The sequence below is a fragment of the Mobula hypostoma genome, chromosome 1 (genome assembly GCF_963921235.1).
Source record: "Mobula hypostoma chromosome 1, sMobHyp1.1, whole genome shotgun sequence".
NCBI classification, from domain to species: domain Eukaryota; kingdom Metazoa; phylum Chordata; class Chondrichthyes; order Myliobatiformes; family Myliobatidae; genus Mobula; species Mobula hypostoma.
This window is the reverse complement of record NC_086097.1, coordinates 35,252,943-35,268,061: the sequence shown is the minus strand read 5'-3', so window position 1 is coordinate 35,268,061 and position 15,119 is coordinate 35,252,943. Positions and strand designations below refer to the sequence as shown.

At 38.8% G+C, this 15,119-nt stretch overlaps 1 protein-coding gene across 1 annotated transcript in view; it reads right to left on the bottom strand.

Moving 5' to 3' along the window:
• The window catches only part of kcnh5b (potassium voltage-gated channel, subfamily H (eag-related), member 5b), a 479,712-nt gene that overhangs the window by 327,678 nt on the left and 136,915 nt on the right, over positions 1–15,119 (bottom strand). Inside the window, exon 7 of the mRNA XM_063061314.1 lies at positions 7,669–8,098. Within this exon, the coding sequence (XP_062917384.1) occupies positions 7,669–8,098 (430 nt within the window). The remainder of the gene's footprint in view (positions 1–7,668; positions 8,099–15,119) is intronic.

The following is a 15,119-nucleotide window of genomic DNA, read 5'->3' as shown; positions in this document are numbered from 1 at the left end:
ATATTATCATGTATATTATCATGTATTGCATTGTACTGCTGCTACTAAGTTAACAATTTTCACGACACGTGCTGGTGATAATGAACCTGATTATGATTCTGAAGTGAACGACAAATTCATTAAAATGGAATTGGACACTGGCTCAAACAACAGGAATTCTGCAGATGCTGGAAATTCAAGCAACACACATAAAAGTTGCTGGTGAACGCAGCAGGCCAGGCAGCATCTCTAGGAAGAGGTGTAGTCGACGTTTCAGGCCGAGACCCTTCGTCAGGACACTGGCTTAGTGGTTTCAGTCATTCCACAAAATGAGTTGAAGAGGCATTTCAAATATACTAAACTAAAGCCTGCAGGTATTCGACTAAGAACTTACACTGGAGAAAAGATGACTCCTGTGGGAATGCCACTTGTAAATGTGAAACACAGCAATCAACAAGCCACATTGAGCTTGTACGTGGGAAAACCAGAAGGACTGCATTGTGGAAACACAATAGGCTGAAACAACAACAACTTGATTGGAGATCCATCCACAATTTGTACGCCATATCCCCTGCAATGACGCCATCCGAAAGTGAATTAAGAAAGGTACTGGATGATGCCACAACTGTCTCCATGCTGTATGCCATGAACCATCGCCCAACAGAGGGCAAACATGTGCTGTTGCCAACCTCCGTCCATCTGGTTGTACCAAGGAAGGACAATATTGTTCAGATGAAGTGTGAAAGCTATGAAAGCACTAGTCCGACTACAATAGTGTTCGTATGCAAAATATCTGAGATGGTTTCTGATATGTTAATCAAGCAGGAACCTGCAAAATGTGGCTTGGATTTAAACTGGAAGGGAGAAGAAGGAGCTTCAGGAAAGTTGCAAGCATTTGGCTTTGGTGAGTATAAAGAACCAGAATCTACGATGTGAGCATTAATGTTATCCAAAGACCAAAGCCCAGCTGGGTAAATGGAAAGTCAAACAGTCATTGGAGGTACGAAAACAGAGGATTCATCAGATAGTGCTGTGGATGCGAACACCAAGAGAAGAAATCAGATCATAAATATGGTTCAAAAGAGGATATTTGCCAACATCTGCTCATTGCGAGGGCTGAGGCTGTTTTGCTTGGAAATATTGAGTGTGAAAGGAGATCTAATTGAGGTATATAACATTATGGGAATTCTGGACAAGGTAAACAATAAGGACTTACTTCGTTAATTAGTATGCATGAGTGTCTGGAACTCGTTGCTGGATATGAAGATACAGGCAAAAACTGTCACCCGGTCAAACACTTCAAGGCCTGTTACCTGCACAAGCTCTGCACCCTGCAGTGGAATTAACGCAAAGCCTGCTTTTGGCCAGTAAGGTCACAATCTGCTGAATGGCCTCTTTCAGTCTTTTAAATGTCTATGATTCTATGATGCAATGAATGTACCAAAATCCTAAATAGAGGATTAAACTGGGTAATTAGCTTGTCAATACTGCTCAAAACAACTTGAATCACATATTTTGCGGGTGTGAAACCTTTCCATTATTGTATATGGACAGCTGGCCTTCCAAATAATGGGTATTTCATTATGCAAATTTGAAATGAAACTCTTTTCAGTTATTTGTCAACCTGAGAGTGTGCTCTAGTTGACTGAAGCTGTCATCAAAATCTAAACTATCCATGTCAGAATTGTTATTATCACATCAACAGAAGCAGCAAAGGAACTTTTGCCATACAGCAGATAGAGGAGACTCAGATAACAAAAAATAGCCATAAATAAATAATGTAGCGGATAATGACCTAGAGCTGGATACATGGAATGGCCTTTTCACATCCTTGTCTTCTGTTATTTATATCGCAAGAAATCAAATAAATACACCAGTTTTTTTGTTTAATTCATTAATGCGATATTCTGCCATCATTTACAAAGCTTTCACAGGAGCCAGGTAACAACTGCAATGAATTAACTTAAATGATCAATTGCCATCCAGCTACAATGCTGGCATGCTCTCCAGCTTTTTACACGATAGAAGCATCGATCCTGATAACACCAGCTGAGGCAGACAATGCAGACAGCTCATTACGGAAATATAAAATGGTGGTGGGGGGGGGGAAACAACAGAGCGTACCCACCACCGATCACTACTTATCAGCATTGGCAGAAGGAACTTGACCAAAGCTGCAGGTGGCTGCAAGTACAGTTACATCATCATCCTCTGCACTGCGCAGATAGGAGGAGACCGTGTACTAAGGCAAAAGGTAAGCTGAACGAGTTGCCCAGGACTTGGCAGACGGATGAGAGTCATGGTGAGGCAAGATATGACGGGTTGAAGGGTTTGCTCCTATGTTACACACACAAAAAATGCTGGTGAACGCAACAGGCCAGGCAGCATCTCTAGGAAGAGGTATAGTCGACGTTTCGGGCCGAGACCCTTCGTCAGGACTAACTGAAGGAAGAGCTAGTAAGATATTTGAAAGTGGGAGCGGGAGGGTTGACTTCTCTAACTTGCGTTAATGTCCCACCTTCCCTTCGTACCCCATCCCTTATTTATTTATTTATCCCTTTTTTCCACCCCCCTTTTTTTCCTTTCTTTTTCCTCCCTCTGTCCCTCTCACTATAGCTCCTTACCCATCCTCTGGGTTCGCCCCTCCCCCTTTCTTTCTCCCTAGGCCTCCCGTCCCATGATCCTCTCCCCCCACTTTCAAATCTCTTGCTATCTCTTTTTTCAGTTAGTCCTGATGAAGGGTCTCAGCCCGAAACGCCGACTGTACCTCCTCCTAGAGATGCTGCCTGGCCTGCTGCATTCCCCAGCATTTTTTGTGTGTGTTGCTTGAGTTTCCAGCATCTGCAGATTTCCTTGCGTTTGCTCCTATGTTACACTGTTCTAGGTTCTAAGTGGAGGAGCCATTGTGCCCAATTATTGAACAGCCCTGTTAGTGACATCAGAAAATATGTCAGCTTATAAAATGGATATTGTGGATGAAATTAGAGATATGGTTCAGGATAACATGAGTGGTCCTAAGTTAAATCACATGTAACCAATTTTTCTTCAATTCTATCACCCCAGTAAAATATTTCCTCATTTCAAAATGATACTTCAATAAAAACTGAAACTCTTGGAAACACCCAGCAGTTCAGCTGACATCGGTAGAAAAGATTAAACTAGAATTTTCCAGCTCTGAAGCTAGAATGTCAAGACCTTTCATGAGTAATGACTTGTGGGCAATAGACCATTTATGTGACGCACTGCTGCAGGGCAAATGCTAAAATTGTTACATGGTATGTTAAGTTTGAAAACTGCATTTCCAAGTCTGATGGAGATGTAAGAATCCAACAAAAGAAAAATAATGCAATTTTCAAATATTAAAGCAATTACCACTTAGTAATTTAGGATCGCAAATGCAATGGTCATATGTTAAACAGCTTACAATGTTCCATATGCCTTGATTCTTATACAACCAACAATAATAACAAGGGAAATACGCATGTTCATTGTACTAATGATTTAAAATTGCTTCAAACCATAATGGATATTTCCTCATACTTATTTGTTTTAGTGAAAATATAATAAAATGAATATTTAATATTTTGTTAAAATTGCAAGGAATATAGAATGACCCAAAATTTGATGAAATAATGACATGTGAGTTACGCACGCTTTTAGTAGAATGCAAATCAGCTCGCAAAGTGGTAAGGAAGAGAAAGCTTGTGAACTGCAAATTGCCACTCCACCAGCTACACAAGAACAGGATCTAGGTGTTAACTGCCTGCTGATTTTAATTAAATTACTGTATGCATATAATGATTGGCTGTGAAACTCTCCACTGAATGTTAAATCTGTAACTGGTAATTTTGTTATAAATGTTATAAATGGAAATTGGAAAGTGACCAATTAGTTCAAAGTTCAAAATTCAAAGTAAATTTATTATCAAAGTACATATATGTCACCATATACTAACCGGAGATTTATCTTTTAGCAGGCAGTCACAGTAAATACAAAGCAATACAACAGGATCAATTAAAATCACACACACAGAGGTGGGCAAACAACCAATGTGCCAAAGACAATAAAATGTGCAAAGACAAAAAAGAGAAAAAAGCCAAAATAATAATAAATAAATAAATAAATAGATAAATAAATATCAAGAACAAGAGCTGTAGACTCCTTACAAGTGAGTCTATAGGTTGTGGAATTAGTTCAGTGTTGGGCTGAATGAAGTTATTCCCTTAGATTCAAGACCCTGATGACTGAGGGGTAATAACCATTCCTAAACCTGGTGGTGTGGTTACTGAGGCTCCTGCACCTCCTTTCTGATGGCAGCAGCATTAAGAGAGTGTGGCTCGGATGGTGGAGGTACTTGATGATAGATATTGCTTTTCTGTGACAGCACTCCTTGTAGATGTGCTCAATGGTGGGGAGGGCTTTACCCGCGATGGACTGGGCTGTATCCACAACTTTTTTCCATTCAAGGACATTGGTGTTTCCATACCAGGCCATAATGCTACCAGTCTGTATACTCTACGCCACACATCTATTGAAGTTTGTCAAAGTTTTAGACAGACACGATGGGCCGAATGGCTGACTTCTGCTCCTTTGTCTTATGGACATGCTGAATCTTTGCACATTTCTAAGAAGGTAGAGTATGGTGCCTTGTTAAGACTATAAGAACTAGGAGTAGGAGTCAGTTATCTGGTCCATTGAGACTGCTCCATCATCCAATAAGATTGAGGCTGATTCAGCTATGGACTCTGCTCCACCTACGCCCCCCCCCCCACTTTCCCCCATAAACCTTAATTCCCCCGCTATGACTGCTAAGAGAATCATCAGGGTCTCTCTTCCCCCAGTCCAGGATATATACCTGAAGCATTGTTTTTGCACACCCTCAACATGGTCAAGGAGCCCTCCTATTCACCCTGCAATCTGTTTGACCTCCTACCATCAGGCAGAGAACACCACAGCATAAGAGCAAACTGCAGGTCTCGGTAACAGCTTATTACCCCGGCTGTGAGACTTCTGAGCAACCTGCTACCACCTAGTACACACTATTTATGACAGTACCAGTAATATTATAAGAACATAAGACCATAAGATATAGGAGCAGGTGTAGGCCATTTGGCGCATCGGGTCTGCCCTACCATTCAATAATGGGCTGATCCAATTCTTCCAGTCAACCCCACTCCCCTGCCTTCTCTCCATACCCTTTCATGCCCTGGCTAATCAAGAACCTATCTATCTTTTCCTTAAATACACCCTATGACTTGCCCTCCATAGCCTCTCATGGCAACAAATTCCATAGATTTACCACCCTCTGACTAAAGTAATTTCTCGGCATCTCAATTCTAAAAGGATGTCCTTCAATCTTGAAGTTGTGCCCTCTTGTCCTAGAATCCTCTACCATGAATCTGTTCAGGCCTTTTAACATTTGGAATGTTTCTATGAGCTCCCCCCTCATTCTCCTGAACTCCAGGGAATACAGCCCAAGAGCTGTCAAACATTCCTCATACAGTAACTCTTTCATTCCTGTAATCATTCTCGTGAATCTCCTCTGAACCCTCTCCAACGTCAGTATATCCTTTCTAAAATAAGGAGCTCAAAACTGCACACAATACTGCAAGCATGGTCTCACAAGTGCTTTATAGAGCCTCAACATCACATCCCTGCTCTTATATTCTATACCTCTAGAAATGAATGCCAACATTGCATTCACCTTCTTCACCACCGACTCAACCTGGAGGTTAACCTTTAGAGTATCTTGCACAAGGACTTCCAAGACCCTTTGCATCTCTGCATTTTTAATTCTCTTCCCATCTAAATAATAGTCTGCCCGTTTATTTCTTCCATCAAAGTGCATGACCATACACTTTCCAACTTTGTATTTCATTTGCCACTTCTTTGCCCATTCCCTAAACTATCTAAGTCTCTGCAGGCTCTCTGTTTCCTCAACACTACCTGCTCCTAAAACTATCTTTGTATCACTGGCAAGTTTAGCCACAAATCCATTAATACCACAGTCCAAATCAATGACATACATCGTAAAAAGCAGCGGTCCCAACACCGACCCCTGTGGAACGCCACTGGTAACCGGCAGCCAGCCAGAATAAGATCTCTTCATTCCCACTCTCTGTTTTCTGCTGACCAGCCAATGCTCCACCCATATATACACTTTATGTCAACCGGTACATCTACAGATAATTTAAATTATCTGTTAATATTATTGTGTTAATATTATTTTATGTGCTGCATGTAATATATGTACTGTGTTTTGCACCTTGGTCCCTGGGGAACGTTGTTTTGTTTAGTTGAAAACATGTATATGCTTGAATGACAATAAACTTGAACTTGAAATTGAAAAATCTATCTGTGTCTTAAAAGTATTTATTGAGGTCATTTCTTCTGCTTCCCTATGCAGAGAATTCCACAGGTTCACTGTTCTCTGGGAAAACCAGTTTCTCTTCATCTCTGTCCTAAATCTATCCCCCCAAATCTTGAGACTATGTCTCTTACTTCTACTCTCATTTACTAGTGGGAAAAAGTTTCTTGTCACTATCTTATTTATCCCTTTCGTAATTTTATATGTTTCTGTAAGATTGCTCTCATTCTTCTGAATTCCAATGAGTACAGTCCCAGGCAACTCAATTTCTCATCTCCAGAATCAACCTAGTGAACCTCCTTTGCCCTCTCCTTGAAGCCACCATGAGACCAGAACTACGTGCAGTACTCCTGGTGTGGCCTCACCAGTACCCTATACAGTTGCTGCGTAACTTCCATACTCCTAAATCCACTCCCTTTACACAACAGCATGCTGCAACCTTTCAGCATTTAAATAATAATCCAATCTTCTATTTTTCTTCCACAGTGGATGACCTTGCATTTACCAACATTTATTACTTTTGGTTGCGATTTTTAATTCTCTGAATACAGTTTTTCTTTCTCCTACATTTCATTCTTTCTCACTCCAATTTAGCTTATACACATTCCTCGTAGCTAACTATTTCTCAGTCCTGCAATCCCATTGGTTAAGGAATTACACTGATGTCCCATTGGTCAGCTTAGGTTGCAGATACCGCATTGCTCTTATTCTCCATCATCGTCATCATGTGTCATGTTGTATGACGTAGGCGATCATGGTGACCACGAATGTTCCTGGTAAAATTTTCTACAGAAGTGGTTTGCCTTTGCCATTGCCATAGGTGGCTGGGTGGAGATACATCTCTACCAAAGGAGGTGTAAGGCACTCCTTCCCTCTGCTGGGCTGAAGGTCACCCTTGGGCAAAGTGTAGCACCCGCTTAGCTGCCAGACAGTGTCACATGATGTTATGGGAACAGTGGTGGATGGTCACATGAGCAGTTGGTGCCTATCACAAGTCCTGGTTATGTGACTACTGACGCCAGGCAGACAATCTCCAAAGATTATTGGTTTTAGACTGAAGTAACCCATCCAGTAAAGACACTGTCCAGAAGAAGGCAATGACAAACCACTGTGGCATTAGCTGTTAGTACTTCCAGCAACTATGGGAGAAAAAAATACAATAAAACCCAAAAAAGTACAAGAAAGTCTGACTAACAGGGATACATTGCTCTAGCAAAAATGACATCAGAACATCTTACCACATAATTAATAGTAGAATTTAAATTAAATCATTTTCAATCCATCTTAGATAGCATTTTAACAAAAAAAATACATGTACTCACAGCCAACCATCATCATGGCCACAGAAAATATCTTCTCTCCATCCGTCGTAGGAGCAATGTTGCCAAATCCTATTGTAGTAAGGCTTGTCATGGTAAAGTAAAGGGAAGATATATACAGTGAATCTTTTGTGGGTCCCCCTTCCCACTGTCCAGTGCCACTGGCATTAAAATGGTAGGGTGTTCCAATACTTAGTCCAAGCTGGTAAAGCCAGCTGTCTGTTTTTATTTTGTTGGTGACCTCATCGATGACTTCATAGTCCCCGATACTGTACCAGATGCAGGCAAGCCAGTGAGCCACCAAACCGAAGACGCAGACCAGGAGTACCAGCACAGCCGCGCCATATTCGAGGTAATGGTCCAGCTTCCTGGCAACCCTGCCAAGTCTCAGAAGACGTACAACCTTCAGGGAACTGAACAGGCTGCTAATACCCTGAAATCAATAGATATTGAATCATGTTATTTTGTAAAAGATACCAAAATGAAAGAGAGAGAGAGGGAGAGAGAGAAAGAGCAAAACACACATTTGTTTGACAAATCTATGTAGAAAGCCCATGGGCCCAGGGATTTATGAGACTATTTGATGAGTTCCAAAAGAGTCAATGCAGTTATGATGAGCTAAACCACTGTATTCTGAGCCATACTTTAATAATTCCCTAAAGTGCATTAAGTTTTCGCATTGTTCATTAATAATGAAAATGCAAGTATGATCCACTGACAGGCATCCAAAATGTTGTTTATGGTACAATTATTGACATGTATTGTCATTGTGATGAATATTTCTTTTTACTTGGTGTTCAATGTTATTTCTTGTCCAAGTTGAAATGGGCAAATTTTCTCAGCTGAAAGGTGTCAGAGTGAGTCTGAGTAGGTTGCACAGGATGTCCAATCTTTTTCCTCATCTGCTGATGCTGAAATCAGCAGGATCTATAAATGCACTCATGTTCCCTCAACGTCCTTTGCTTGGGCAATTGGTTTTATCCAAGTACAACACAGAAAAATCTGTCTCACTACTACCTGTGTAGCAGGACACATACAAGGACACGAAGGGAAGCTTTTCAAATTTACAAGGTTGTTGCCAAAATTTGAGGACCTGAGTTATAGGGAAAGGTTGAGTAGGTTAGGACTTGATTCCCTGGAGCGTAGGAGAATGAGGGGAGATTTGATAGAGATATACAAAATCATGAGAGATACAGAGAGGGTAAAAGTAAGCAGATATTTTCTTCTGAGGCCGAGTGAGTCTGGAACTAAAGGTCAGGGGTTAAGGTAAAAGGTGTTTAAGGGGAACATGAGGGAGGCCTTCTTCACTCAGAGGGTGATGAGTGTGTGAGCAAGCAGAAGTGGTGAATGAAGGCTCAATATCAACATTTACGAGAACTCTGGATAGATAGATGGATGAGAGAGTTATGATCCAGGGGCAGGTGGATGGGACTAGGCAAGTTAATGGTTTGGCACAGACTAGATGGGCTGAAATGCCTGTTTCTGTGCAGTAGTGTTCTATGACTTTTCTGTGACCCTTGGAGGATTAAATGGTGCAGGTGTGATGCGCTTAAGGTCAGGCACCAAGTCATATGGCCCTCTTTATTCAATATTCTTTCTGATATTTTTAGAATTCTGACAATGATTTATTCATTGTTAAATTAAATTTGTAAAAACCAACATGAACTAATAGACCTTAATCTACTGTATATTGTCTTTTATATTATTTTTCCGATGTGCTTTTTACCAGAAGTGTTTATTTGCAATTGCAGTGCATTCTGCCAGCTGACGTAACGATATCAGGGTAAAATTTGGTCCAAAAATTATATGAGCAAATGATTATTTTACACTCTGCTCTACTGATGTTGATACCATTGTGGGATTTGTGTAATATCGGCAGCCTGTTTTTATTGTCTTTCTTCTTCAAGTCCATTATGAATTAAGCACATGTGGGTACTATCATGTATGGATGCGAGTAATTAGAAGAGTATGTTCAACCCAAAAGCATAAACAGCTCTGCATTTTAGAACCAATCTGCAGCCTCAACTTAACCCTAATTCTTTCAGAGATCAGTCAAAGTTCAAAGTAAATTACCTTTCAAACTACTGAATACATTTCATAACAACAGTTTGATATTTCAGCCACTAAAAATTCTGTCCCTTACACCAGCCAAATCCGAAAAATATACAATTTAGGTTACTGTTTTGGATTTGGATACAATCTCTGTCTGCAATTAACGCTTTGAAATAGTCAATTTGTGGTAAAATATTCAGGTCCATCTTTATATCGTCTATCCTATAATAACCTGCTCTAGCGTTACAGAAGTTTTGATCAGCATGAAATAAAACTCAGAAACCTAATGTTAGAAACTGAAAAAAACATAATACTACTACAACATCTATTTATTGATTTATTAAGCTACAGCACAGAATAGGCCCTCCAAGCCATGCTGCCCAGCAATCCCCCGATTTAATCCCAGCCTAATCATGGGACAATTTACAATGACCGATTAATCTGCCGACTGGTATATCTTTGGACTGTGGGGGGAAAGCAGAGCACCCGGAGGAAACTCAAGCAGCCACCAGGAGAACAAATAAATTCCTTACAGGCTTTGCTAATCAAGGCAATCAATATCCACTAATTCCCTCTCCATCTTATTAAATTACATTTAATTTTACTTTGAAATCCTTTGAGTGTCAGCAACCTCTTGTTCATTAATTAATGTTGCTCAGATAATGGATATGACCAGAATGTCTGTGAATTCATTTAGAGGGACAAGCAGTGAATCAGAATCAGGTTTATTATCACTGGCATGTGATGTGAAATTTGTTAATTTAGCAGCAGCAGTTCAATGCAATACATAATCTAGAAGAAAAAATAATAAATCTTATTCAGTATACTTTATACAGTATACTGAATATACAGTATAGATTAAAAATCTTGCAAAAAACAGAAGTACTATATGTTTTTAAAAAGTGAGGTAGTGTCCAAGGGTTCAATTCCATTTAGGAATCAGATGGCAGAGGGGAAGAAGCTGTTCCTGAATCGCTGAGTGTGTGCCTTCAGGCTTCTGTACCTCCTACCTGATGGTAACAGTGAGAAAAGGGCATGCCCTGGATGCTGGAGGTCCTTAATAATGGACGCTGCCTTTCTGAGACACCACTCCTTGAAGATGAAGCTAATTTAATCCTCGGACCAAAATGTTCCTCCTTCCACAAATAACTTTTTTTTTATTCTGCACAGTCACCCGCAGATTTGATTTCCTATCTAAACTTGCCCACCCCTTCAGAGGGCTTGGTTTGTTCCACCTTTCATTCACAACCTGAAGAAAATTCAGATTTACGACTCAAATCTTAAGACTAGACAAAAACCTTGTCAAACTTCTAAAGGTGCATGGTGGAAAGAGTGCTGACAGGCTGCATTATGGACCGGTATGGGAACACCAATGCCTTTGAGCGGAAGATTCTACAAAGGTAGCGGATTTGGCCCAGTACATCACGGGGTAAAACCCTCCCCATTGATCACATCTCCATAAAACATCACGTAGAAAAGCAGCATCCATCAAAGACCCTCACCGCCCAGGCCATGTGCTTTTCTCACTGCTGCCATCAGGCAGAAGGTACAAGTTCTTCAGGACTCACACCACCAGCTTCAGGAACAGTCACTGCCCCTCAACCATCAGGCTCTTGAACAAAAGGGGATAACTACATTCATTCTACTTCTGGTGTTCCCGCAACTGATGGTCTCACTTTAAGGACTCTTTATCTTGTTACTGTTTTTCTATTTATATTTGTATTTACACAGTTTGCTGTTTGTTGTACAGTTACTGTCCTATAGATTTGCAGAGTGTGTCTGCAGGAAATATAATCTCAGGTTGTATGTGGTGACTTGTATGTATTCTGATAATAAATTTTACATTGAACTTTAGAACAACAACCTCCTTCAACTCGTTATTCTCCACAGGCCAGGTATATGGGGTAATGGGAATTATCCAGATGTTGTTATTAAAGACAAAGCCAAATATAATTTTAGTTGTTGACAGGTATCATGCAAACAGAATCTGAATTATATAAGACAGGTGTAGTCTATTTGGCCCATCATACCTGTGATTTTTCTGTGGAAGTATTACCTATTTACTTTCAGTCTTCCAATGTCTAGACCTTTAGTTTAAATTATGAACTTTAAATTCTGATTTCCGCAGCATTTCCATTAATGCAGCAATTGTTGGAACCCTCGTAACCCAGATTTATTGAGGCTATGGATCATAGGGGAGGGATTAATAATCAAATGCATTGATGTTACTTTTAATTAAGATTTTGAAAGAACCATATACAATAATATAATTCCGCACACACACACAAATAAAAATTTGAGATAACCTTCTGATCCTGTGTAATAATAAAGTACGAGTCATTCATTTAACAGTAAGTTAGGCGTAAGTATTTGAGGATATTTGAAATCACAATAAAGGCAGCAAGAATTCACCAATTTGTCTGTGCTTGTGACAGGTAGCTTTCAGGTTCAAAAGCCATTAATTATTCTATGCAACTCCTGTCAGACACTGGGCTTCTGCAAGAAATTGAGATGATTTTTTTCCCTACAGTTATAAGAGGCATTTAAAGGTTGGACAATTTTTCTTCAGTTCCTCAGCCCTTCATTCCACATCTCTCCTCCCTCCCACCATCCCATGCCATCATGACATAGTAATCTCAAAACAAAATGCTCGCCACAGAAACAGATGGAGTTTTTAAACACAGCCTAATGTTAAGGTTAAAAGCAGTTATTATGTGTCTGGATTTCAATATTAATAAGTAAATGTCTACTGGATGAAAACACAGATGATAATATCAGTACAAGTAATAGCTATAAGCTGACTGATGTTCTGACAGAAATCAGTTGTGCAATTAGAAAAGAGGGTAGAATTTGTATGTGTGTACAAAAGGAGCACAAAACAGTACAGCGAGCATAGATTTTCCCTTTACGGCAAGCACGTAATTCTTAGTAGTAACACCCAAGTTATTTTAATTATTGCTTTGGAAGAGTACCCTAAAAGGTATGTTGAACTGAAGTAGCAAATTGAAAATAAAATTGCAGATCTAAAGAAAGAGAAAATGTTTGAAAAACTCAAAAGGTCAGGCGGTATCTGTGGAAAGAGAAACAGGTCAGAAATCTTTTGTTGTTAGCCTCAGGTTTCTAACCTGTTTCTCTTTCTCCATTTGCTTCCTGACCTTCTGAGTGTTTCCAGCATTTTGGGGCTTTTATTTCAGACTGTTAGAGCACAATATAGACTCTCAGAAATTGAGACTTTATTTGCAGCTTGATTACAACTGACAGTGTGAAGCAAATCATGGCCAGAGAAAGGAATGGCTGAAGAGATTATTGTAACTGCACTGTCAAATTATTTAACAAGAATGTACCCTTTGAACCATGAAAATATTAGTGATACCACAGCAAAAAAAATGTTCTAGCTGTATTTGGCAACAACTCTGGTAAAGCCAAGATCAAAGTTAAAAAATAACACTTAGCCTTTGGCATTGATAAGTGCTCAGCTCACAAGGGCCAAATAACCTCTGAGCAAGGCCTACGGAATTTAATTATCACGATGATAAGAAGTCTAATGTGCTGATTTATTGAATGTTGCACCTCAAAAATATTTCATATTATGCAAATAAATTTGGTTTGGGAAAGGAAGTAGAGGTAAAAATAAACCTATTAATTTGTATTTTTGAAAAATCACACTTATGATGTCTTTATTAAGATAGATTGTCCTTTTGCAAATTAACCTGCAAACTCCTTCTGTTAATAAATTAAAAATAGACTGATCAGATGATTTTTTTGGCATTTTATTCTACCTGCTCCATTCTTAATCATTGTTTTCACATCTCTGGATGTGTGCAAATCACAAACTGAACTTGTTATTTCTCCCTGACTGTAGCAGATAAAAATATTGGCAGTTCTAATGATGTAAAATAAAATTAAACAGTTCAGTACATGCTTCCGTTAAAGAATTCCTCACAGACAAAGTCCATTTGTATGTCTAATTTTCTATGTATACTGGTTGAATATAAAATAGCCATAAGAATCAAATGTAGGAATATATTTGAATCTAGTTACAATGTGACAAAATTAATGATTTTATCTTGAAATTTTTTTTTACTGGCATAGCTTAGCACAATTGCAGCAGTGCCAGAAATGCTTTTATTTCTATTTTTTGAAAATGTGAAAACAAGCAGATTATCCAATTCATTTTATATGATTTGCATATCCATTAAATATATGATTGGCAGACAATACACTTAATTTTATGCTAAGTAGCATTCCATTATTACAAATGATTATTAACAAGCTTCTCTGCTGAAATTTCCCCTTTTCAAACGATAAATAATTGTATACATCATATTTTACCTTCTATGTATGTTGTGACCACTCTCAGTTTAAGAGTTACATTCTCAGTAATTGACATCAATGAATAAAGATGCATAGTCTTTGATTCAAAATTTTGTATATCGGTAGTGCAAAGACTGTTGATAAATAATTGAATTGTTTAAAAATCTCTTTAACATTTGAATTACTATTTTAAAATTATTATTTGACATATTTACATTCAAAACTTATTGTCTAATTGTTCATACTTTAGAAAGGGGGAACAGCAGAACAATTATTTAATTCCTGCTTGACTCGGATATTTGTTCTAATCATATGTATGACCACTGAATACTTAAACAGCTGTGGATAATTTTCAGCTTCACTAATAAGCAGAATTTAAATGTAACCACTTTTAATTTTAGAAAAACAAGTTTCATCATAAAGCCATCAACACCAGCTAATTAGTTTTTAATGTTAAATCAATCAAATTCAGCATTTCCAAAATAACTCATTCTGGAAAATGATGTTTTTTTTCCATTGTTAGGGGTCAGGACCTAAGCTGAGTATCTAGCTTAATTAGCTGCTGTAGACGAAGATAGTATAAGACTATGGAGATGTCCAGATTTAATATAATTGGCCTGATAAAAATAATACAATTTGCAAAGGGCAGTTCATGCCTGGAAATATTAAAAAGCAATAGTTGTTTTTCCACTGTGACGCTGAAAATTATTTTTTTTGATAAGTACCACCTCTCAACAAAAACTCAATGACAACTTCTGGATTTCAACTCTGTCAAATAATCCACTTGGTGATTTTTTGATATAGATAGTTAGGCATCTACCTTACTTTGGCCTCTTTTTCCATGCTCTTTTTAAACTCACTGGGGCCTCAAATCCTACACCCTCTTTAAATTCACCAGGGGTCTATTTCCAGTGCTCTCTTTAAATTCACCATACCTTGCTTGCTCTGCTCCCTATAAATTTGCTGAGGCCCCAGTTACCACACCCTCTTTAAATTCACTAGAGCCCAGTTTCACCCCCCCCAAACTCACTGAGGTCCTATTTCCCCAAACTATTTGTAGTACTACAACTTTATATTAATTACTTATT